Source organism: Micropterus salmoides, unplaced genomic scaffold (assembly GCF_014851395.1).
Source record: "Micropterus salmoides isolate LMB-PRFRI ecotype aquatic unplaced genomic scaffold, ASM1485139v1 Ms_hic_scaffold_2, whole genome shotgun sequence".
Classification (NCBI taxonomy): Eukaryota; Metazoa; Chordata; class Actinopteri; order Centrarchiformes; family Centrarchidae; genus Micropterus; species Micropterus salmoides.
The window spans coordinates 24813293-24839165 of record NW_024041150.1 but is presented as its reverse complement, the minus strand read 5'-3'; the positions used below and the strand labels follow the sequence as shown (position 1 = coordinate 24839165).

The following is a 25873-nucleotide window of genomic DNA, read 5'->3' as shown; positions in this document are numbered from 1 at the left end:
CAGACCACGAGATCGATCACAGATTTACTGATGCTGAAATGGAACAGAAGCACGCTGCATACTTTACGCCCAGTGAGCAACAGCAAATAATGGAAGCTTACGAGGAATAAAAACATGTAAAAAATGAAACACGGCCGCTGCAATAAAACAGTGGAAAAAAGCATGACAGACAATATCGGACCTCATGACACACACAGAAGGCTGGGGGTAGACTCATCCGGGAAACTTGGAATGGAATTTACATGAAGGACGTCCACACCATGCACAGTTCCTGCTGTGCTACATGATATGTGTTTTACAGAATTCACAAATTTAGATGTCTGTCCAGCACACACATAAAAATTTTTTTTGAACAGGGTCGGAGCGCTTTCTTGAAGTGTTTGGGGACAGAGGTCTGGGGGGAGGGAGGCAGCTACGGAGAAGGCTCTGTTGCCCCAGGTCCGGTGCTCGGTCCTGAGTGGTGGAGACAGGAGGCTGGCATCAGAGGAGCGGAGGCTGTGGGAAGAAGAGTGGTGGTGGAGAAGGTCGGTGAGGTAGGAGGGGCCATGGTTATGGAGGGCTTGCGAGCACTGCATGAACTCTGATGCTTGCTCTTGAATTCAGCGTTTTTGGCTGCAGGGATTTCCAGGAGATATGGACACCACCATCTTGGAAGCCTTTGCTGCTGACCTTATAACACAATCAGGGGCACTATCTATGCACATTATGTTTAGAGATAAACCTTTTCATGATCATTAAATATGTGTGCTGGCAATTTATGGCAACATTTTAACTTTTGCGTGGGTCTAGGAACATTGGGTTGAAAATATGGGCTTGTAAAAATCCATGTGGGGCTCATGAGAGAAGTAACAACAAATAGAGACAATGAAATGGCATTGCTCAGATCTTCCAGTGAGGTAGTTTACTTAACATGATTCATTTTCTTTTAAATTTCATTAATTTATTGTAAGATAAAGATAATCATTGTAAGCCTCAAGCAGCAGACAGAAAGGATTTTCCACACAACCATGGTTGCTGCCTTATAATTTACTAGTTGACAATGAAGATTATTTTATTAATTTATCAACTGGTCAAATATTCATGAGCAGCCAAGCAATCCTTGGGCCACATTCAGGATACCACTTGAAAATATGAACAACATTAACATGACAGCATGCTCATTTATGGCACATTCACATATACAGCAGAAAACATTATTGTTCTCTTTGCATCGGCTCCTGGCAAAAAAAAATAAAAAATCTGTCAGAACAGCTTTAGTGTTTTACAGCTCAGAGGAAACACAATGAATTTTATGCACTTGATTGTCACTGTTTATCAGTATCAGAGTCCTTTCCAGTTTTGCTCAAAAATTCTGGCACTTGCAAGCAATGTTTACGGATTTGGCAACAGGGCGCAATCAAGAAAGGAGACTAGAGGGTGTGTTGTGTGTGTTGTTTTAGCTTGCAGTTATTCAGAAGCAAAACACAAGCATATACTTTTTTTCCCTTTTACAATTAGTTTATTTATTTTTTAAGGTTGATTTGCCCATTCACCGCTGATTCATGGGGAATGTATTCCGTTATCCACTTTTTCATGAAGCTGCCCATCTCCTCGTAACTCGTAAATAACCTGTTATAAAATACTTAATTTTGATATCCCTTATCCTTCCCCAAGATGAATAACTGGTTTCTAATTTTCAAATGTGTGGGCGTTTAATGAGGCCTAAGATATTTTATTCTCTTGCTATAATGCTGTCTACAAAATTGTGCGCTGCTGAGTGTAATCATGCAACTCTATCTGGCACAGACACTCTCTGGCAGCAGCGAGGCAAAACCTGCAGCCCAGAACTGCTCCACTTAAGGGAGGCTGATGTGAGAGGAGCAGACAAGCGAGAGTGGAAGGCCCCCCAGTCATGCAAAATGCAAAAGAAATATGACTTTATTGCAGCTCCCTAATGGTGACATAACAATCTGTTCAGCCACTTCCCTCCAAATCTCAAAGCATTTTTGGAGAGTGCTTCAGTCTGCGGGATGGGATGAGTTCGGCATTCTCCTAGTATGAGTGAGTTTAAACACAATTGCGTTTGAAATATGACTTTGACCAGCTCATCTCTGACAGCTTTTATTTATTTTTTATTTGTGTTGCTTGTTCTACATGTCAGAGCGATGAATGTCTGGAGAGAAAAAAAACAACAATACCCAACAGGAAATAAGAAACTGTTGTCTTCACCAAAAAAGTTCCTATATTACAACATGTGCTGTCTATTTCACGTTATTAGCTCTGTAACCACTTGAAGAAATGGGTCAACATTTTGGGAAATAAGCTTAAATTTTGTTGTTTTCCCAAGAGTGAGATGAGAAGATTGGTAGGATTCTCGTGTGTGTGTGTGTGTGTGTTAGTATGGAGCTAGAGCCAGGAGGTGATTAGCCTAGCTTAGCATATACACTGGAAGCAGCCTGGTTCTCTCCAAAGCCCCTTCCCAGTGTTTTGCTAGCCTGTTTCCAGACCTCTGAATCACATCTCAGATTTGTTCAGCAATCCAAATGGGTCTTTTTTTGCTGGGGGTAGTCCTCATAGCTAGCTATCAGCCTGGCTACATTAATGCCTGAATAAAAAATGGCGGTACAGATTATTGTGAAGTTAACAGGTCCTTGCTACTAACTCGTTATCAGACACAAGAAATCTGCTAACATGAAGACAATGGATGAATGATGTGGAATGAAATTAAATATCAGACTAGCTATAGCTAGCAAATAGTTGCAGCATGTAACTTCCGGAAAACCACGAATGATCATTTTTACCTTTTACTGTTTGTTTTAGTATGTTTGTTTAATCCAATGTGTTATAGCATATTTTTGACCATCAGAGAGAGTTAGACTGGCTGTTTCCCCAGTCTTTATGCTAAGCTAGGCTCATTTTCTCCTGGCTCCAGCTCTGTACATAACGTACTGACATGAGAGCAGCATCAATCTTCTCATTGAACTCTCAGAATGAATGCAAATAAGTATGTTTTCCAAACTTTGAAGCTATTCCTTCTTCTTCTTTAAGATCTTAAGTTATATTTGTGGATAGAAGTTGGTGGAGACCTAATTTTATCAACTGTTCATAATTCACCTATGATAAATGACAGATGCTCTTAGTAGATATATGTTGATATAAAAAAAACAGTTAATGGGTATATCGACAGGAAGTTGACAACTTTTATCCAACTTTTTCACCCTTTGTTTGTAAAATTTGTCATTTCATTGACCTAAAATATTTCTTTCCAACTATAAATATTTTCAGTACTGAGAGTGCTCCTTATTGACAGAGTGATAAAAAGATCAGCAGCGCAGATTCAGTAGTAAAATTGTTCTCATATCTTCACCATCCCATTTCATTTTAGAGTAAAGGTGTCAAAATATGAAAAACAAAAGGTGAAAAGTCTTTTCTCTGCATTGGCCAAGTGTTGGGGCTTCTGATGAAAACAAACCCTGGTTATAAACCTTTTTAGGGCAACACTACCAAAGGTTCGAGATTTGATGCCGGGTCATGAATCTTTAATGGGGAACATTTTGCATCTCTATTTGTGGATTTGAGAGATGAGTAAAATAAACACACACTCTTCTGTTTTCACTTTTGTATGGTTGTGGAATTAAAGTGGTGAATAATACATGGCTGAAAGCATCCATCTCTCTGAGTTGTCTCTCTTTGGACACCAAGGGATCTGAAGGCAAGTAAGCACAGATATTTATGAAGTGTTGTTTGATTTCAGAACAAACCGATTCTGTCAAGTGACTTCACCACTCACCTGTTTTTAAAAGCACCATGCACTAGAGAAAATAACCCAGGAAATCACCTTTTGGCTTTGTAGTTTCCAACTTTCATCTCTAATAGGAGATGATTGCAATACTTTTAGTGACCCACTGATGGTATAGGTTACTATACATGTCAAAGAGAGAAGCTTAAGAGCAAAACTTTCACTCAGGCCTTAGTAGAAGTACTGTTATGCTGTATAGATCATCCTTAATATCAGTGGCGATCATCCTGAATGTCAGGACTCAGCAAATACCTGTTTAGCTCTAGCTAGAGAGTGAAACCTAAAGCAGCAGTCTTACTGTTGCCCTAAAATTCTAAAAAATTAAAGGGGCACAGCACTGTTTTTACACATTAAGCTCAGTTTACTAGTCATGGTGAGTAGTACAAAGCCTGTGAAAACAGTATGTCTTCTGAAGTTGCATAGCCAGACCCTTATCCACACGCCATTTTAGCGCTGGAGAAAGGTCTGACTGAACCTGTTATTATAGTATTGGGTTAAAAAAAAACACTCTGGCTTGTTTGTATTTCTTTAAACCAGTCACAATCGTCCTGGGTGGCGCTAAGTCCAGGATGTGGGCTTGTGAAATAGTACCAGAATATAGCGGATGTGGAGGAGATTTCTGAAGGACGCAGTCGGCCATTGGCAGGCTCATACCCACAGCCTGCTTCCTGTGAGCCAGGCTATGCCTTCTGTGGCTCTGGAGGAGTTTTGTTAGGACTCAGAAAATACCCCTGATGACATAATAGAGATGTCATCAGTATCATCTCAGCTTAAGGCATCGTCACATTACATTTCCAGTATATGGATATTTGCTCCATCTCACATTCACTTTTCAGTTTTGTGTGTGTGTGTTTATTAAAAGTGTGAGTGGTTAAGGCAAGAGACAAACAACAAAAACACAAACTCCCTAACCCACCCCCATATTATACAGAATTAAGTTCCATTCAAAGCCCAAACGACGGACAAATTCAAACATGTGTTCCCTGTTTCGCTGTGAACTCCACCGTTTACAGTCTCTCCGATCTGATCAATGTGACATTTGCACTTCATCTGTCTCTCACTTTAACCTCAGGCAGGAGATGGAAGTGTAATACTGATTTGTGTTGCATTGACTTTCAGTGCTTTGTAACCTACTTTACCCTTCTTCTCTGTTTACAGAACATTCGTTCGTTCGAGTCGTTAATAATGTTGTGAAGGTACAACTCTCTAGCTGCACATCTTTTTTATCATTTGAAAAAATATATATCTGTTCATGTGTAGTCTGTTGATGGTGAAGACCGACATTTATTTTATTTCTGAACATTCTGTGCCTACAAAGTTGTGTATTCTGTGATATTTCAGCCTGAAGCCTGAATTTTAAGCCTGAATTGTTTGTTTTGGAGCTTTTAATTTATAGATAAAGAATCTCTGATGAACAAGCACACACACATTAACACCCTCAGTATTTGTTAATGATAGATTTACAGGTCAAAGTGAAATGGTTTAAAGGATGTACATGAAATGCATTGTTTTTGGACGTGCAGCTGACTTACATTTTTTGACAGTCTAAAGTGGCTGTGAACTGCGACCTTTGCTGCACATCATTCATCTCATCTGATGAGTAATGTCAACAGCCGTGTTAATAGCAGCTTAGATAGCAGATGACAGGTTGTGCGAGAGTCTTTTGAGCATCAGATCATGATGAGAGTTCAACCTCAGGCTGCTGTCAGGATGGATCCATTTGTCTGGTGAAATATACTGTGGAAAGGATCGTAAGGCCTCTATCAGCAGATATATATGTTCGTAGTTGTTTATTATTTTGTGTCTTAAAAATATTAGCTGGCATTCTGACTTATTGGCATTTTCATAATGTAGATGGTCTGCGTTTTCTGCTGAAGGCATGGTAGCTGAGTGTCCATCATACAGTTAGTTGTGTTGCACCATCTGTATCTGCATATCACACAGAGCCGCCGGATTTGTTTCAGATGAGTGGCTCAAACAGAAATAGCTGGACTGTTACAAATTGTGCTTCACTTGGGATTTCAGTGAGGGCCAAAGAGCTGGTGAACGGGTCAGAGCTCTGGCACCGAGGCAGCATTGCTGTTTAGCTCTGATGTGACCAGTGCTGCTTCAGAGACCCGCCTCATAGGGCAAGTGGAGTGGGAAACTGTTGATTCATTGTCCACTCCAAAAACAATCATTGTAGCATCATGTAGCAATTACTGTCAAACAGTGAGACACATTCAAGTTGGAGTGAGGGTATTGAGCTGAGACATTATGGTTTATGTTTATTTACACTGTTTTTCCACACACCTTTAACCTTCACACAAACATCATCTTCTTTTACCACCTGATGGGCTGTGTTCAAGATTTTGCTGTTTTATTGTTATGATTATAGTTATAGTTATGATTAAGTTATTCATAAGAAATGAGTTTGATGACTTACTAGTGCAGTGGTTCCCAAAGTGGGTGAATTTTAAAAATCCGCGTTGAACACATTTAATATGACTTTGTTTCCAAAATGGTAATAAGCAATAAATATCTAAACCACCTTATTAAAAACTCTTTTAAATATGCACTTATGCCGCAGCTAATGTCACTGTTGCTAGTTGTCATATCAAAGCAACAAGCTTTCTGGCTTGTGAGTCTTGTAGGTGCAAAACAGTGTCGTAGCAAAGCAAATAAATTCCTATGAATGGGTGCTATAATTGAAAAAAGTTTGGGATCTGCAAGAAGAGAATGTCATCACCAGTTAAATAATATGGTGGGAATTATAGCTTTTTCGGATAGTGAGGGTCCTGTGAAAGGAGACAGGGACTTTCTGTGTAGTGACTGAATCTCACATTTGACTGCTGCAGGTATCAAACCAGTCTTCTAATGTGAGAATTTGTTGTAATTAAAACAGGACATCTGGATACTGAAAGCCATTTATTTGTTTGTTTAGGTATTGGACGCTCAATGAACTTGGGAAACTTCCTGCCACTGATTCATGCACAGGGAACTTCTGTTAATATGCACTTTATACTTTTAGTATTATCTGCTGTAACATTTTGATTAATGTCTTTTGTTGAGTTGTGTGTGTGTGTTTCTGCTGTTTATACTTTATAACTTTAAGTTATTTAGTTGAAATGTTTCATTACAAAGAAAGTAAGATTACAACTTTAACCATGTGTGTTTGGTGATATTCTCAGGCTTTCACGCTCTATGGGTGACATCAAAGAAGCTTCATCCAAGTGTTTCCAGTTTGGGTATCAAACCTAAAGCAGTGTTACTACAGGACAATCTTGTTCTGCTTCTACAATAAACTATTTGTTGAAAGGGAACACTGTAGGAATAGATTGTTAGTACATGCTTTTGTGCTATTGAGATTAAAGGTTGTTTCTCAGCAGCTACAAGTTAATGGTGTTCAAGGTACTCTGAAATCATATGTGGTGGTTTAACTGTGGTGATGACACAGCCTGTTTAAGAGCCGCAGGTGCATCTACCTGGCAGGCTGCCACTCAGGCAATCAGCCCACAATCCAGTGATCCCTATAAGAGGAGTAGTTGTTGTTTTCACTACATCAATCGCAGTTCGACTTGTATTCCACTCAGCTGCTGATTGCTCAGTGATATGTGTGTTTACTGATGATAAATTCCCATGACTGGGCTGTTGCACTTCTGATTTCGGGCTGTCACACTGGATGAGCTGAGCGAAGCCCAGCTGTGCAGCCCTCGGGGAGGGAGGAGGGGGCGGGCGAGCGAGCTGGGAGAACATGCCGCCATTTCAGAAGGCAGCAAAATGGTTACAGTGCAGATTATAACGTTTTTTGTGTTGAGAGATGTGGTCCAGGTGACCGTCCTGTCGCCAATTGCCTGGAAGAGGACGGTAAATCATCAGGAAATACACCAGCCATCAATTAACTTTCACTTTATGTGAGTCAGCGCTTTCAGCTATTTTCTAAAACTGAAGCACAAGTTTTTGTTTTTTATTTCACATACCTGATAAGTCAACAGAATACGGAAAAACTGCTCTTGGGATAAAGAAATCCAGTATATCGATTGAAGGCTTAGTAAAATCAATGCATAGTAGTTTCTCACTCAGTATCAATCTCTGGCTCAAACTTTGTGCTCAATGAGCTCCAGTTGAATGCATTGTAGTATTTAAGAAGTATACCCTAAACAGTGGAAAATCTGAGGGGTCGTAAGATGCTTAATGGGTCAGAAAAGAAGATGTTGTGTTTTATTTTTCTGAATTTTGGATATATCTACCTCTTCTGGCTCAAATGAAACAATCAGAAGTTTTGAGGAGAAAAGTCACAATTTATGGCGTAATTGCTCACAACCTGTGATGGGGGTCACACGTAGACACTGCTTCATTTTAAGGCGTCACAAAAGGTTGGGAACCACCGATCTAAAAGGTCAACAGCCCCACAAAAGTTTGGGTTTCAGTATCGCTGCTGTAGGCTCTGAAGGCCATGAGGAACGGTGAGCAAGGAAATGTTATTGAGAATCTTTGCATTTGTTGGTGATGGATTTAAATGGCACATCAGGTGTTTTTAAGTAGCATAGTTGTGTTACTGAAGATGCACCACACATCAGTTTGATGTGATGCGTCACAGACAAGTAGTCAGACAAAAAGCTCTGTTGTTTCCAAGGTCAAAAATTAACCTTCAATTAGTTTTGTCATAATATTTGACAAATAATGCACTTTTTCATATAATGTAATACTGGAGCGCAAATAAAGATTGTCACTTACACATACCTCAACGTATAGACCGTCTTGAGCAGAAAAGGGTAATATTGAGTGACTAATATCCTGCTATTGATCAGGGTGAGAATCCCTCACGACTGCTAAGAAACTGATATGTCTGCATTCACACACATTAAAAGGTGCACATGTACAAACAGACACAATTATTCTAGCATATGCAGACTCTCTGCCTCCAAGTGACATGTTCGCCACAGTAGCTTCTTCCCAATTCAGTCGATAGGCTTCCATTAACAGGGGGTAGGCTGTCAAAGCAACCTGTGACCTCCTGTCGCCCCCTAGGAGCCCACTGTCCTGTGATGTCCGTATCAATATGAATTTCAGCCCTTTGTGTCCATCAGCCACAATTCCCAGTGTCCATTAGTCTCAAGTATCTATTTCCTCCAACTTGTACTATTGATTTCGGTGTCTTTTGTAACAGAGCATGTACACTGATCTTAAAGACGGGGACAGCTTGATAGGCCGGGTAGATTCTCTCATCTGGGGCGTCGAGCTTCCTCCTTATTCTCCTCATGAAATGATTCTCATAACTTCTGTCACTCTGAATGGCACTGCCAGTCTTATCACTACTTGCCTTACAGCTGCTGTAGTTGTGTGAAGCAGTGGACATCTGATCCTGGATCCAATGACCTGTAGTTTAAAGTCTGCATAGACCAGTGCCCTCGAAGGTCAGGGCTTTTCATCTCAGGGGCCACAATGAAATGACCTGTTTTGTCAGACACACAGGGGCACCACAGCAAACACAGGGCACAATCTGGTCTTATATCCCTGGAGACATCGTTTTTCAAACACTTGCCTACATCTGTCGATGTTAGTCATATCAGACTTCCCGTTCCTTCACCGGAAAGACTGAGGCGATGAGTCCTACGTGAGACAAGATGAGATTATTAGATTTTATTGATTCCCAGAAGGCCATTTAATGTGATACACTTTGAAATGTTACAATATAAAAACAATAAAAAGTTAAGAAGGTTACATTTAAAAGCTATATACATTATATTACAACACTCAAGTCATATACATGATTCGTTCAATGTTAAAATATAAAATAAGTCTAGTATTGCAACTCCTCAAGTGACTAAATGTCTTGCAATATATAAATATATATATATATATATATTGGTGGAGTCTCTCTCTGTCTGTCTATATCATTCATTCAGTGAATGTTTTTAAGATTTGTTTAGTTTGTTATGTTGCAAAACATGGTGGAAATGTATTCTTGACCTTGGAAAGAGCAGTTGAGAAAATGGTGTCAACACAGTGTAAATTCTGTAGCTTTGGATTATATCACATCATCTCCTGCAGCAGATGGAGTTTATGGTGGGATTATTTTGTCAGTTGTTGGTTCCAAGGTCAAGACTTAACTTTCTATCTCAATTTCTAAGCCAACATGGAAGACAAGTCCTTAAAATGCTCAGCAAAATGCAAACTCTGTCAGGATCATGTTTAGCTGATAGCCTCGGCTCTGTTTGATATGAAAGGGAATCACGTTTATTGGGTTTATTTAGTACTAATCACAGTAACAACAGATGTTTGCAAATATTAGCCCTAAACTGGGTCAAGAAATCAAATAAATGCAGAAATAGTATCCCCCAGGTTCCTCCGACTGACCCTTTCAGCATTTCCAAAGTGTGAAAATCATTTGCTGCCACAGGGCCTCTCTTCCCTGCTGTGGCATATTTTCCACTAGGGGGCCTTTGGGGGATGAGATGAGAAACTCCTTGACACCGTAGACCCGGGTTCCTGAGAGAGGAAGATAGCTGACCTTTGGCTTTATTTATGTCGTTGCCACTCATGCAGGACCTTTTCATCAGATACGGTCATTGTAATCCCTCAGCCCCCATTCAATTTACAGAGGCACTCTGTCACTGCAGACCACTAAAGTCGACGAAATTAATGGATCAATAAGCCCTCTGAAAGCCTGGTGGGATGGTCCAGATCCCCATGGTCGCTATCAAGTTACGAGTCATAATGAATGGGGTGTTGTTTATGTTGTAAAGTGCAGCGTCACTGAGTCCTTTGAACAAAACACGACTCTTAGAGAGAGCTTTGTACACCGCTGGAGAGAGTTTTCAGAGATGTGATGAGGAAACTGTGGGAAAATGTTACCACTTTTTAATAATGCACCCATATATAACTGTCTATTAATGGTTAATACATCTTTATACATCAGTTATAACCCATTAGTAAGAATAACTTGTGTGTTGCCAGGTTGTGAAAACCCCTTCAGCTGGTGTTCATCCTCCTGCATGACACTTGCTCTTTGGTTGATCAGGAAGGATCCCTCCAATTACTTTCGTTACCTAAACCCAACCAAACTGTAACTGCTTCACTTCGTCAACAAAACCACTTAACTTCCCATTTGGGTCACAGAATCTGATAGGTCACACATTTTGGTGTCACACCGGCGTCCTCTGATGTGTCATGTTTTTCATCTTTACCAATTAATTCACTTTCTCTTGTGTATTAGTGGGAAAGAGCAGCTTTTGGTTTGGGGCAAGTCGTTCTTTGTTCTGCTTTTTCTGCTCATTGTTTGCTAACACCAGCAGAATTGTTCTGGGGCAAGAACCCATTTGAATACCAAGATTGAAATTTAATTTTGCTGCAGGATCGTGTTGCAACAGTTGAGCATTTTGCTGTGGTTTAGCAAGACTTTAAGGATAAACAGCCGTCTATTTCAGGATTTCCTGGTGGCTCAGTGAAACCATCTGAACCCCACAATGGGCATGATTCCTGTTCATGTGTTGCATGTTGTTCATTCGACATTATCGTGTGAGTTGTAGTTGGACAGCAGCTCATTTTGTTTGCTGAAGTGAACACATCATCATTCTTAATGTGGTGAAGTTAGGGTGCTGCTTCTGACCGTCTTCACTTCCGTCTCGGATTCCATCTAATTTGAGTCTCATGTAGTGTTGTGTTCGTTCATGTGTCCTAATCTTGTATGTGACTGAGGAGGAACGGGTAGTCTGAGGGAGTAAGTTGTTCATTTTCACGCATGCGTGAATTAGTCTTGAACTCTTACGTTCTCTCGTCACACAGCAGCTGAATGGGCTCCGTCAGAACAGGAAACAGAATTGATTAGTTCACGACTCTCAACTGTGGGTCTGTTTGAGTCGTTCATTTATCACGTGACAGCTCGGCCACTGTGGAGCAGACTCACATGGGTCCTTGGAGTCTTTCGTTCATTCTGCAGGCTGAGTTACTGCTAGCACCGGACAATGAGAGGCAGGTTGGTTGTCAGGGAACAGTCACTGGCCTAACATTATCTATTTTGTTAATTATGTGACATTTAATAAAGTTAATAACTTTATTACAGTGCAGTGATGCTGTGAAGTTAGTACTGAGTGTTCAGCTAACAGCTGATCCGGGTCTGCCAGAGAACACAACGGAACTTTTCCTTTTTATTTATCAACAGAGCCGTGCTGTTGTTCCAAAGCTTTTGACCGTGACACCGTGTTTGAGAGCGAACTTCTCATGTTTGTTTCTCTCTGTCAGCAGAATCAGGACCTGATGTGGCCCATTCTGCATCCAGACCTGCCAAACTGCTGCGTTTATATTATGTATTTATTTATTTGCTCCTCTCTCTGGGCTGGAGTTCTTTTAAGAACTTGGAGGCTATGTCCAGATTCTTATTAAATTGGTTGAATTTTAATAAGAGTGTGTTTTATTCATAGACTGTGTCAAGCTTATTACTTCAATATGTTCCCTGCAAATCTGATGTTAATATATACTATAGATGTTACTCATGGAGACGGACGTGTATGAATGAGCACTTTAGAGATATAATGATAGTAATTATAATTATATATACATATATATGGCTGATCTGGTTGTATACTCAGTAGTGGCGATTGCATATTGACAGCATATTTCTATGGTTTTTACATGGTTTGAATTTGGTTGTGGGCCCAGGGGGGTTTATAGAAAGATGAGTGCATTATACTTTGTCAATAAAAGCAAACCAGGTAGCCTTCCATGTTCATGTTTGGGAACTGCACTGTTGTTTACATCACCCACTAGAGAGCTGCAGCACCCCAATAGTTCAAATGAACGAAATTACTCATAAAAAGATTAGTTATTTTTAATGAACGAGATTTGAAGATTCGAGTCAGTAAAAAGATTTGAACTTCATCCCTATCACTAATCTCTTTTTAACGGTTTGGTACAAAACTGCTTCAAGCTGCACTGATCAGTGTTTTTTTTTATTAACAATGGGTCAAACAACTAAGGACAAACCCTTAGTGATGAACCCACGCGAACTGTCACCCGACTCTTCCCCCTCATCTCTACTGAGCTTTTTAGCATCTTTCAGCTCATTGTTTTGGTTTTAAGGCATCGCAACTTTACTGTTCAGTATGGTTCAGTCTCTCGTCTCTCAATAAATGTTTCCAAATGCAGCAGGCAGCTTTTTTTCAGTGAAAAAGCTCTGATAAACCCACTGTACACTCTATCTTCAGATAGACATAGCTGTCATAACTAGCTGGTGAACATACGTTGCATTTAGCAACTAAAGAGCCAGATACTTCCCTTGGGAGTTTGTGGAGACCAAGAGGGATTACTGCCCTCACATTTCGTCAGGTGACACAAACGCGACTCCAAATGAATGTAAATGTTGCTCTGTATCTGCTGGATGTGTAAATAAGCAACAACTGTTTGTTCCCGTGATCACTACAACAAATTTTGTAAGCTGATAAAACATGAATGTTGTGTCTCCGCTGCCCCCAAGTGGCCAAAAAAAAATCACTGACTGTATATTGCAGCTGAGGTGGCCATATAAAAAGTTCCTGACAGGGATGATTCATCACACTTGGTTTGCAATTCAGAATCAAAGATTTATTTGCTCATACACCTCTACAGGTTTTATCTATAGAAATACAGTCTTTCTTTACCTACCGCTGGAGGCTGGAATACTCTTGATTTTAAAATTGCTTTGACAAAATCATATCTGTGTTTGAATTCTCTGCTGTACATCTGACAGCTTTTAAAATAGTGATTCACTTGCCAACTCTCCACTTCTTTATTATCTCTGCCAAAATTAGCAGTAATAGTGTTAGTATTGTACAGCAGGTACAGCGCAGTTGTGATTCATCATGTTATGAAAATTAAGCTCTTCACAGTTAGTGGCTGCGCCTTCCTCCAGGCAGCTTTAACGTAATTGGTAGTAATTATAAATCCCATCTGAGAATGCACAAAGAAAGCTCATGGCAAAACAGACCTGTTTTTCAGTGTAGAGCGCCAAGTATTAGATTAATGGCTGCTTATCAGGGTTATTAAACAACTATTCAGATGTTCGGGTCTAGTTACAAGCAAGGCCAGTGGTGAATGATTGATATGGAAATCTTAATCAAAGTTGTCACACGGTGTTAAGGAGATGAAGTGAGATCTGACAACATGTCAACCTCTTTGAGACAAAGACAAGAGGAGGATCCTTTTAGCTTAGTGTAGTACACTAAATACAACATAGCACTAATGTGATTGCAGTATGTACAAACACTAGTCTCCAATGTGATTTTAAACACAGCACTGATGGTAAAGTGAAGCCATGGCAGTCGGGTCACATCTCCCCATTTGCATGCTAATGGCATGAGAGAAACTCCCACCACAATCATTCAGTGGGACCACATTATCACTTGCAATTCAGGGATCAATGATTTCAAACAATAGCGCTGAGCATTCATACATTTAACCCGGAATGGAAACCATGTGCTGTGCGGGTTGCTGACGGTCTGACTGGAGAAGCACGCTGACAGCTCTGGATGGCCTTGAGGTGCACATCAGCCCGGAATAACTCTGCCAAACTCTCAGCTCCATTTCTTTGCAGAAAAACAGTCTTTGTTGCCACTGTTGGCAGCAATCCAATCGCATGTATTAAACTACCTCACAATGCTCGCCAGTCATCGATAGCCCTAAATGAGTGCATATGGTGCCTTGGCTTTGGGCATCTTTTTGATCAGGTTGAGATTTTAATGGATTTTTCTTCGCCTCTGACAGATGAGGCTGTGTGTGTGTGTGTGTGTGTGTGTGTGTGTGTGTGTGTGTGGGGTTCAGCCGGGCCGGGGCAGACTGCAGGCTGCCGGTGTGGTCACTTGAACCTTGTGGTTGCAGAGCAGAGTGCTGAGACACAAAAAGCCAAAGCCATGCTCACAGTGTCCGACAGTGGTAGAGTCAGGAAGTCTGGCGACTGTAACCCCCCCCCAACCTTAGACACACACACATGCCAAGCGGGCACTTCTGCGCACAAACCTGTACTACTACACTTGTGAGGACATTTGTATTGACTTAACATTCATTCTCTGCAGACTTACCTCCACTAACCATAAGTGTACAACCTCAACCTTTAACTTAACCTAATCTACATAATATTTACTTTATAGGCACAATCTGTGATCCAAATGTAAACAAAAGTGTCACCCCACCACCAAAATTAGAGAATTAAAACAAGACAAAAAAAAAAGAAAACCTTTTTAGTGTTGTAATTAATGCTAAACATTCATTGTTAGTGTTACATCATTATATTTGTAAACACTGGAGTAAAATAAACCTACATTTTCATCAGCTGAGAGATGTAAATAATAGTGATTTCCCATCAATGACTCAAACTTTATATCCTTTAAATGTACATGATCATAAAAATGACAGATTGATCCTTTAACCCTAAAACCAACTAGAATATAATTTGTAATGATGTGTCTGAAAGAAAAAAAAAGTTACTTGTAAACTGAAACTTTTGCCAAAAACTTGCAAAATAAAGTTTACAGGCAGAAACTTTCAGATGTAAATGTCCATACTTAAAATAAGTTTAACCCATATTCAGGTCTGTGCTTGCTGACTTAATTTTTCATGTCGCTGCTTTTTGCATGTAAAATGTTTTGTACGTTTGAGCAAACATAACAAATTTACATGTGGAAACCTAAATATTTTAAATTCAAAATTAAGCCCGAAAGCACAGATCAGACATGCAAGTTTCCAGGAACAAAGATAAGATTAAGTCCAAAACTCACTATTTTCAAGCAAACATTTATAACAGATTTAACGTTCTACTAAAATAAACAATTTTCTTTGTTCCCAAATGTAACCTTGCCAACAGGTTTTTGTCTCTACAACACAATGAATACGTATATATTCACAAAGCTGTATTATAAAAAAAATACTTGCAAAGACATATTTTGAATTATATTATCACCAAGAAGTCACCAACAATCCTTCTAATTACATCTTGCAATTTAAACTAGTACTCATAACACTTATTGTTTTTGTAATGGACGATGTGAAGTGTATGTACTCAAGTACACAAGTTTTTTTTTTTACTTGGTATTACTTCTTCTTAAATGTAATATAATAATATGATGTAGGTTGCGTTATGCTTATTACAATTCACATCCTCCAGTCATTCAGTGTACACTGACACTGTGTGCACTTAAAGCTGTAAATAGAATTAATGTGAATGGTGGTAAAGTAGGGAGGCAATAGTTGTTGAGCTGGATTGTCATAAAATCCAATTCAACAATTCATCTGTGTAACATTAAAGGTTTGGACAGATCTGTAGTTGTTTAGTTAGTACCATGCTACTACATATGTTTTAAATATGAATAATGCTGCTAATAATTGATAATTAAATATTTTAGTCCTGAAATTACAAGGTTGCTCTCAGTTAAATGAAAGCCAACACCTCAGTGTAAAGTATCTGTTGTACTTTCATTTGTTGAAACACACAGGTGCAAAAAACTTCATTAAAAGGAGAATTGCCTGTTAAGTAGATTTTTGTAGATTGACCACTATTCTTCCTTTCTTTTATTTACTTACAAAATTTTAGACAAACAATATGAATAGCATATCATTGTGTAAAAGTAAGAGTTCCTTCTTCCATCGCTTCATTTTTGCACTTTAGATACAAACATATTTTTAAAAAACTCAATCTAAACTTGACATCAGACCAGCAACAACTAATTTCCTTCATCGCTTTTTGTGGGAACAATGAGATACAGTACAACTCAACATGCACAGCAAAGGTAGACAGGAATTTAGTAGAGAAAACAGCAGATTTGCAGGCAGACTAAGTGGTTGAGTGAACAGGTTAACAGTGACGGGGGCCTTGAATGGCTGTGACAGGGAGAAAGCAGTGAGAGGCTCCAGCAGTGAAGGGGGAAGTGACCCGGAAACGCTGCGTAAGTGCAGCTTGCTGGGCCCTTTAGGAAAAATCTCTCCAGAAGCACTGATGCAAGTCCACCTAAACACACATTTCTCGTATTTCCCTCGCGCTCTCTGCAGAGATGCATTACTCAGTGACACTCGCGCACACTCATACTCTCTAACGTCAGAGAAAAACAGATAGTGGGGAACCTCTGATTGTTTTCTTCAGACCAGTAACAAAAGCTAATAAAGATTCTCTGATTTGAGTAGATTTTCAGTACTTTGGTGCTTCTTGGTGTTTCTTTCATATCGAAATAAAAGAGCTTCTTGTTGGTGGAGGACAGCACTGAACAGTTTGGATGCAAACACTCGGGCCCTTGTCATGACTTTCCTGTAGCTTACTCTTCGTCTCCTTGAGTTTGCTTTTCTCAAAGAGTCTTGGATTAGATTTTCTTGTGAGGTGTAAAAATGTACATATATGATGATGTGTAAACTGATCAATTATACATGCCCAGTGTGTAGATATGCAGTATCCTGGTCTGTGATTGATAAAGAAGCATTTTCCAACCTAATGTGTTACTCCTTTTCTTTCAAGTTTTTGTTTAGGGAAAGTAGATACCCTTGTCAGTATATAAAAGACTCACAAAGAGGCTCAAAGACTGTGATCTTTAAAAAAAAAACATGTACTTTTTGCCAACCAAATTTAACATTTACAGTCAGCCAAACTTTGTGTATTCTTTTATTCACTGATAGGTCATCATGACTTTGTCAGTATGAGGTAGTAATGTTCGACTGTTAAACTTGTTAAACTGGTCAATTGTATGAAACATACAAACATTAACCAACCTGATATGGTACATTGTCACATTTTATGTTAATTTATTTCTTTTTTCCCTCCATTAAGTGAAAAGAAAGTGTCACATTTTTAACTGTAGCTCATAAGAAACATCCCTCTGCTGTCTTTATACATGTTGATCTCAAATCAGGCTGTTTGTTCGTATGTTTTAAGACAAAATGCCACCTTTGGATATGTTATAGTACAAATAGATGTGAAAATGTTTTGTCCTTTTGTATAAACTGGTACCACAGGTCTATATTCACCTCACATGAGCTCCTGCAATTCTTAACAATTCCAAGCTGTATTCACTGTGATTATTTGTATTATTTGAGTAATAGTGTATATCCTTTCAGTTTAAGTTGTAGACTGAAGACATGTTTTGGCCATTGTTTACATTTTTGTAAATGTAAATAACAGTGTTTTATACAGCTTAAACATGTCTAATTATTAGTAACTCTAATGATATATTTTTCCAGAATACAAAATACTTTTCTTCAACAAGATGATTTGGCCTTTGGTACATGGAGCAGGACGTTCACATACAAATGTCTAAATGCAGTTCCAAGAGTCCAATCCACAAACCCTTGAGTTTGCAGGTATTTGATATTTAAGAACTATTTTAAACACATGGGAACAGGGTCTTTTGTGCAAACTAACAGTAAAGAATCAGACAGGCAGCAAAAGGGAGCCATTAATAACATTTGTGGCTCAGTGAAAAGGAGAGGGACAGAGAAGTCTGCAGAGAAGTTCATTAAACATTTGCAAACCCACTGCATGTAGACACCTGACCTGATGATGATGATGATGATGATGATGCAGGCTGAGACAGTAAGTATAATACAATTACAAAGTAAAGATGATAAATGAATGAATGATACACAAGTGCAGCAGGGAAGTGAACTATTGCTGTAAATGATTTTCTGAATTTTAGCTGTATAATAACAAATTAGCTTCAAGATTGTTTTAGTTCTTTTCGTTCATTACAAAGAAAATAAAGTGACCTGGAGGCCATTTTCAGCCAATTTTTTGGTTCCATCTCGGCCCAACTTACTGCATACACAACATTAGGTTTTAAGGATCCCGACTTCGGAACTGCAGAGGAAATCTCTTAAACCTTCCTACATTTTCTAAAATAACACAAACTTCCTTTCATTTTTTTTATGCAGGAGCAAATGCACAATGAAAAGAAAAAAATAATACAGTGAAGCAGCTCGAATAATCATCATCGATGTTAATTTTCCCGAGAATGTCTTTTGTCAGAATATAATTCAGTTTGAGTCCAAACACTCTGGTAAAATTGCAAATATTACACTTTTTATTACAAAATTCATCAATGTCATGATATACTAACTGTATTCACAGTTTAACAGTCTGTCACGTGAAAGGTCGAGTTGAAACAAACGATAGAAGTGTATAATAATAATAATAATAATAATAATAATAAGGCCATATACATATAAATGACGTGGTGCTCCACAGAAACTCATATAAAAGTTCAGCACAAGAGTTGTTGAAAAATGACACAACACTTTTGACGGGGTTACAGCGTTGATGCAGCATCACTGCGAGGGACATGAACCTACATTCATTCAGATAACATTACCGCGCGAAATAAAACTGCTCAAAGGAACCTCAATGCATGAACATTTTTGTGAGGATAAACTTCCTATTCAGAATTCCCTAACAATTCGAAAATAACAACAACAACAACAACAATAATAATAATAATAATAATAATAATAATAATAATAATAATAATAATAAACAATTTGGAGAAAGACAGAAAGTGACACATGCATGTCTTGGATTAGTTGAAATGTTGCCATAAAGTTGTTTTTATGAAGGCAAAAAAAAAGGTGACCGGCAATGTAGAATTCCGACACAGTTATCGTGATCCCAAACAGAGAAACTCCTCAGTCTGCATCAAACAGGCCAAAATATTTGCCAGTGTTGGAGAAGTAGATGTAAGGCGCAGCATTTGCAGTCGGGTACAGGACAGGGAACGGCATGGGTAACAAACATCCTCCCAGAAGGTTGCTGTCTTTGTAAAAAGTCGGTAATTGCACGTTTTTTCCAGCCTCGGAGAAGTGCTCGGCGGTCAGCGGCCCCTCCATGTCCGTGGAGAGCTGTCTCTTCAGCTTGTTGCGGCGGTTCTGAAACCAGATTTTAACCTGCGTCTCGGTGAGCTGCAGAGAGCTGGCGAGGCACGCTCTCTCCGAGCTGCTCAGATACCTTTTCATGTCAAAAGTCGCCTCCAGCTGGAATATCTGTCTCTTGGAGAAGATGGTGCGCGTTTTCTTCTTGATGGCTTTAGTGTCCGCGGTGGCCTGATGCTGCTGCTGCAGCTCGGACGCGTCCTCGGCGGTGTGCGCACTTTGCGCCCCGGGACAGGAGCCAACGCTCGGTGTGTTTTCCCCGAGGTCCACACGATGGACTCTGGGCTTCGTTTGCGCTGTGAAAGAAGCGATAAAACGTGCTTTGATGCAGCGGTAAAGCCAAAACGTACACACTTGTTTTTCTGCGTGCAAATACATGCGAATGAGAAGCTGCAGAATACTCCCTGTAGCCTAATCAGTAAATAAAAATAACCAACGACCTCTAGTCTACGATCTTAACCCCTTCATTTACCCTCATCGGTCGTTTCTTTACGCACCATTCTGCCTCTAAACATGTCTAAATGCCTACAATCTGTATATTCCTGAGAAAATGTCTTAATCATGGTAAATAACCCACTCTACTGGTTTATCTGTTAAATTCCCAGCTACCTGTCTCGTCTGCTCCGCTGCCATGCCTCCTCCGGACGTCCCACACCTCATCACACCGCGCCTGGAAATCCTCCTTACATCCACGGTCCCCCTGTGAAAAGTCTCCGCTGTTCTGCCGCTTCAGGTTGAGGATGTTGTCAATGGTGAATGTCAAAGAAGCGCTCCGACTCGGGGCATCCTCTTTGCTCATGTTCCCCGGCATTTCATTTGCTCCTCCGAGATTCCCGAAACACCGACGTCTCCGGACGCTCCGAGCACCATCGCTCCTCGGCTGCGACTAGGGCGCAGAGGAGCGGGCGCGACGTTCTTCAACGACCCGGAAGACTGCGGTTTAGCAGCTTTTGATTGGTGAGGTTGCGGGGCAGATGAGGGCGGGATGTAGATTTAAGTCTGGCTGCCATATTGTAGCTTTAAACAATTTTCTGTCATCAAAATTCACGCCTGGTGCCTTTGAACTCCCTTTGACTTGGAGTTTAAAAAACCTTGGAGTCAGCATCACTGTGGGGTCGCTCAACATCCAAACTGGGTCAAAAGATGTGAAAGAGTATGCCACATTCACGCGACAACTTCACAACTCTTAACTACTGGGGTCATGAGAATTATAGGACCTAAAAATAGGTTAAGGTGTCACATAAGCTTAAAAATATAGGGTCACTTCCTCCACAGCAAAAGTCTTTAACTTCTCTAATGTGTATTTCATGAGACTGGAGGTGTGTTCTACCCTGTAAACTTTCTCTTTTTGATCCAACATCTGAATTTGTCATAACCCGGTCTTAGCATATAGCCCATGATTCAGATCATCAAACACATGCCTATCCAAGCTACATTTCTTTGCAATTAGGGACAGTAAATACTTAGCAAATGCAGCTAACACATTTAATAATAATAATAAAAATAATTATAAGTTACCTTCCTAGTAAGAAACCACAACACAATTTATTTGTGCATACGTTTTATTCACATGTGAACATATCAAGTGTACAAAAGTCTGTATTAAAATTCTCTTAAATTAAAAAAGTGTCAGAGAATACTGCTAACAACGTACCCATGCTCGCAGCATCAAAACTCACAAACACCAGATGCCTTTTCTTAAATGATCACGTATATGGTCCAAGGATACAGTGCAGAATAGTCCCAAAGTTACGTGAATGAGCTTCAAATAAGGGTCAAAAAGATTCAGAGCGTGTGGAATACTGTTGGGAAAGAATCTCAAGACCTGCGATTGTAGCTCAGCCTTCGCAAAACCTGTGACAAAACTCTGCATGAGATATTCAAGTTTGTTGAAAAAATTTGTACTGGTCAGAGGAGTACAGATTAAAAGCACAAAGTACAAGTAAATTTAAAAAAGTGAATTGATAGTGCAAATTTTGGCTGTAACAGCAGGACCAAAATGCAAATTTGTAACTTATATGAGTGTTTACTTCACAATCTCGATTTTGACCCCCCCCCCCTCCCATAGGTTTATAAATGCTCATATACAACCACAGGTGCATTCCACAAGCTCAAAATCTTATTGGCCCTTATTTGATCCCATGTGGATCATTCTTACAATTTCTGTGAAACAAATCATCCCCCATAAAAAATCTATACTTAACCTATGTGTGACCTGAGGGCAGGATTGGCTGGGAATATGGGCATCTCAAATAGGCAACAACATCTTTCGTAGTCACAACATCTAGCACTGAATCTTAAAATGACTTAAGTTGAAAACAAATTAGAAAAAAAAACACTGCTAATGTGGAGAAATGGTCTTGTTTAAAGGACTTTAAAGCAGCCAATAAGGATCATCACCTTAATATAAATCTGGCTGCATTTATAGAACCAGTTAAACACAGGATGAATCGACTTTATTGATATCTGACTTCACAGGATCTGAAACTGAACTAAAATGAATAGTTTTGCAGCATCTTTATTTGATTAATTGGTGCCAAAAGAGTCAAAAGTTATACCCGGCTTAAACACCACTTAAAGTCACACCAGTCCGGTCATCTGTGGTGTTATGAACGACACCGGATGGGTGAAGTGGGAAGTCAATGGGTAGTTGATGGAATTAGAAAAGCCGACCACAGGTGGCGACACTCGAGGCAGGCTGGTCAGCGTCACAGGCGTGGCGACATTCTCGCGATACAACACAGAAACCCTGGCGACCCTCTGGGCAGCGTAGGCGACGCCAGCGCTGCTGGCCTCCATGTCCGCAGCGATCTGCCTCTTCCACTTGTTCCTGCGGTTCTGGAACCAGATCTTCACCTGGGTCTCGGTGAGCTGCAGTGAGGCGGCCAGCCCGGCCCGCTCCGAGCTGCTCAGGTAGCGCTTCAGGTCGAAAGTGGACTCGAGCTGGTACACCTGACTCCGGCTGAACACGGTGCGGGTCTTCTTCTTTCGCACCGCTTTCACTTGACCTGAGAAGAGGAAGCAGGAGGGATTTCACTACATGTAACTTGATACAATTCCTGCAACAGTGCAGCTTTAACAGGGGATAAAATATTTTATCATGTTACGTTATATCGCGATTTCACTAATATATCGTGATAAAGTTTAAACTGGAAAGTACATCGAGAAATAGTTTGATAAAATAACCAGATGGGAACATCTGTTTTGGTCAATTCAGTATTTCATATTACCCGCCCCCAATGACTTAATATAACCAGAACTAGCCTATTACAGGGCTAGATAGCATGGTATGTAATTTAATGTTATGATTATAAAATTGCCAAACCCTGCAACTACAACTAAAAACAAAAAGCTGTGAATAAGTAGAAACCATGTTGTAACTATATAACACATTGTGATAAGTAACACCAAGACCTAATTTGGTTCAGTAAAGTTTTAGACAGCAGCAGGAATTACAGCTATATTTTCAAGACTGTTGTTTTATCAGCCGAGACCTGTACAGAGCACAGTTTAGGATTAAGCTAACAGGTTCCCTTTATTAGCCTTTGTGCCACTTAAATGTAGATATCAACTGTGAACAATATAGGCTGATACTTCCAGCCTGGATCCAGGTTGATCAAGAAAATAACGTTAAAAGACAGATGATTGTATTATTTTAAATTTAAATTGCCTAGTGAAGTGTTTCGCTCACCGGACCCAGACACCCACACCAATGTCAAGAATCCCACCCCCCTTCCCCCATCTGTTTCATCGGAATCAAACCACACCAAACCAAAAAGTTAAAAATAAACATCTAAATTTTACATTTACCACCCAACTGTTGCGCCTGAATCGTTTCAAGCGCATGCGTGGTGACGAACAACTTCCTTGTGCAAGGCCGCAGACCACAAAGTGGACTATTGTTTTTTAAGGTTAGTGGGAAGCATGCGCGCTTCGTCCTCACCTGCATCGCAGATGTCTTCGCGAGAGAAGCAGGTGGAGCGTGTGTCCTCCTCCTCCTCCCTGTCGTCCGTCAAACTCTCGTCCCCCTTTTCCTCCGGCTCCTCGCTCTCCTCCGCCCGCACTGTCAAAGAAGGGGAATCCCGGTCGCTCGTCGGCTCGTGGTCTGTGCGTTCACCTTCATGCAGTGGGCCTACGAGTAACGTGGAAAACAAATAATAAATCCTACTCACAATTCGAGCTTCATTTCGCTCATGTCCAGTTGCAGGACACTCTCTGACACCTTTCATACTATCACCAAATGTCACGCTCCCTGTCCTTCCCAAGAGTATTAATAAGCAGCAGTTCTCCGCCGCGAGTCTACTGGAAGCATCAGAGGGGATTGTTGTGTGGATGCCAAACACTGTAAACTCGCACTAGGCTGATTAATGGGGTGTTTTACGCGCCGATGAAATGACAGTTAACGCGCTACAGCCCGTGAGTCATGTCCACTTGTGGCCTACTGGAGAGCCAGAGTGAGATGTTTCTTTGGTGAAAGTGATGAATGCTGGACGCTGCTGAACCCTAATTCTGGTCCAGGTGGTAATTTTAGACTTTTACGCACGGACGAGTAGCCTATGACAATCGTAATTGCAACATGTTACTGGTTTGTACTTTTTCACGATTCAACTCTGTAAACCAGTTTAGCCCAAATAAACAGACAAAATAAGAGCAACATCTTCCTCTTTTCAGAACATTTGTTGTCCCTGGGCTCTTTTTTAAGTGATTAGCACAAACGCATACACATAATCGACAGATGCACTCACTGCTGGAGGTCCCGTGCGCTGTGTTTGGTGATGTCCCGCTCCAGTTCAGCACTTGTGCACCGTCGTCGAGACGTTTTGTTCCCAGTCCCGGACAGACGTGGCCGTGAACGGTAACTTTGAAGCTCGGAGTCTCCCGCTCCTCAGCGGAAGTCCCTCTGTAAGTAGTCCCCAGCAAATTCTCAATGTAAAACGATGAACCTCTCGACGGAGGACACGGCTTCAGTCTTGGCGCTGTATCTTCGAGCATATTGACTTTTTCTGTACTTCCAGGACGATTTTCACTTTTTTTAAACCAAAAAAGAAAACACTCCCAGGTTTATTTAAAATCATTCCGGAGAACGTGTTTTGTTTCCAGCCAGTAGTGATTTCTGATCCGCGAAAACCATCCCGACGCAACGAACGAGAGCAAACGGAGCTCAAGCTTCAGCTGTAAGAGATCCAGGCGGAAATTTCGTCTTGAAGAGACGAAGAATCACTCCAGAAAAAAACCTCGAGACTGTGTCGTTCTTCAGAGCCTATCTTTGGCTGTGTGATAGTCTGCCTTGAGGGACCGTTGATAATGCTGTATTTAGGTCAAACAGGGAGCAATAAAGCGGAGATACAGTGTTGTCCTCAGGGCTGGAGATGGAGAAAGCTTCATGGAGAATGGCACAGTACCGCCTATTGGTTACGTTTGTCCATGCACACTTTATAGTTACTATGCACACTGTAAATCTGTCATCCTCTACATGTTTATCTAACTAATTTAAATACATATTTTTTTCACAAAACTGCAACTTGCATATATAGTATGTCTTAAAATACCAATAAAAGTGGTTTCGGTCATGGGAACTTGACTTTCCATTATAGAGAACACGGTTTTTCGATGGTAATTAAAGTGTAACGAAACGAGGCCAGAAAAAAAAATTAAATTCCTGGCTCAGTTGAAAAAAAAAAGCGCAAAAAATGGCGTAACAGAGCGGGAGAGCCTAAAATATAGATATCAATTATATAAAAAATAGTTATAAGCATGTAACTGAAAAAGTTTGTTTCGTGCTACAAATGTTGTTGTTATTATTGTTATTACTATTAAGAATAATTACATAGCTAATCAATTAAAGCTAAGCAGCACTAATCATGTTAAAGAAAACTAAACAGATGATTGTTTTTTGATGTACAGGCCCAATTAACAACGTTTGTACCTGCAGAAAACTCTATTTTTTTTTAAATCTAAGATTAAAAAACTTATATTATTGCATTTTTACCCTTTACAGCTGACAAATAATGCTGTTTATTTGAAAGCTGTTACACTGATTCTCTATGTGAAGTTGTTTAATTTTTTTAATTGAATAATTACTTAGTTAGTTACTTATCTAATTGTCTGTATATATGTATTAGGTGAGAGTGTGGCCTCATATATGCAACTTGCTATATGCCTTGCCATTGAGTTATTGATTATATTGTTTTAAGATGAAGACGTGTTTTAAGGCGTGCAAAAAATACTTATTAGTCATTTGTG

The 25873-nt window shown here is 40.0% G+C and overlaps 2 protein-coding genes across 2 annotated transcripts; both read right to left on the bottom strand.

The window, feature by feature from the left end:
• Positions 1-18834: 18834 nt before the first annotated feature.
• Positions 18835-20507, bottom strand: LOC119913077 (homeobox protein HMX2-like). Its single transcript, XM_038732391.1, has 2 exons — positions 20240-20507; positions 18835-19926 (listed from the first exon to the last, which is right to left on the bottom strand). The coding sequence occupies exons 1-2, from the start codon at positions 20439-20441 to the stop codon at positions 19388-19390; spliced, it is 741 nt and encodes a 246-aa protein (XP_038588319.1). The 5' UTR covers positions 20442-20507; the 3' UTR covers positions 18835-19387.
• A 667-nt stretch (positions 20508-21174) lies between these two features.
• On the bottom strand, positions 21175-25027 carry LOC119911471 (homeobox protein HMX1-like). Its single transcript, XM_038730360.1, has 3 exons — positions 24376-25027; positions 23574-23762; positions 21175-22638 (listed from the first exon to the last, which is right to left on the bottom strand). Exons 1-3 carry the CDS (start codon positions 24620-24622, stop codon positions 22211-22213), a joined length of 864 nt encoding a protein of 287 aa, XP_038586288.1. The 5' UTR covers positions 24623-25027; the 3' UTR covers positions 21175-22210.
• Between the last annotated feature and the right edge of the window lie 846 nt (positions 25028-25873).

Excerpts from the sequence above, each read along its gene's own strand:
- LOC119911471 (XM_038730360.1), bottom strand. The coding sequence starts at position 24,622 with ATGCTCGAAGATACAGCGCCAAGACTGAAGCCGTGTCCTCCGTCGAGA. Across the intron at positions 23,763-24,375 it reads AGCGCACGGGACCTCCAGCA|GCCCACTGCATGAAGGTGAA; the intron begins GTGAGTGCATCT and ends CGTTACTCGTAG. Across the intron at positions 22,639-23,573 it reads CGAAGACATCTGCGATGCAG|GTCAAGTGAAAGCGGTGCGA; the intron begins GTGAGGACGAAG and ends TCCTCTTCTCAG.
- LOC119913077 (XM_038732391.1), bottom strand. The coding sequence starts at position 20,441 with ATGCCGGGGAACATGAGCAAAGAGGATGCCCCGAGTCGGAGCGCTTCT. Across the intron at positions 19,927-20,239 it reads CAGCGGAGCAGACGAGACAG|CGCAAACGAAGCCCAGAGTC; the intron begins GTAGCTGGGAAT and ends CTTCTTTCACAG.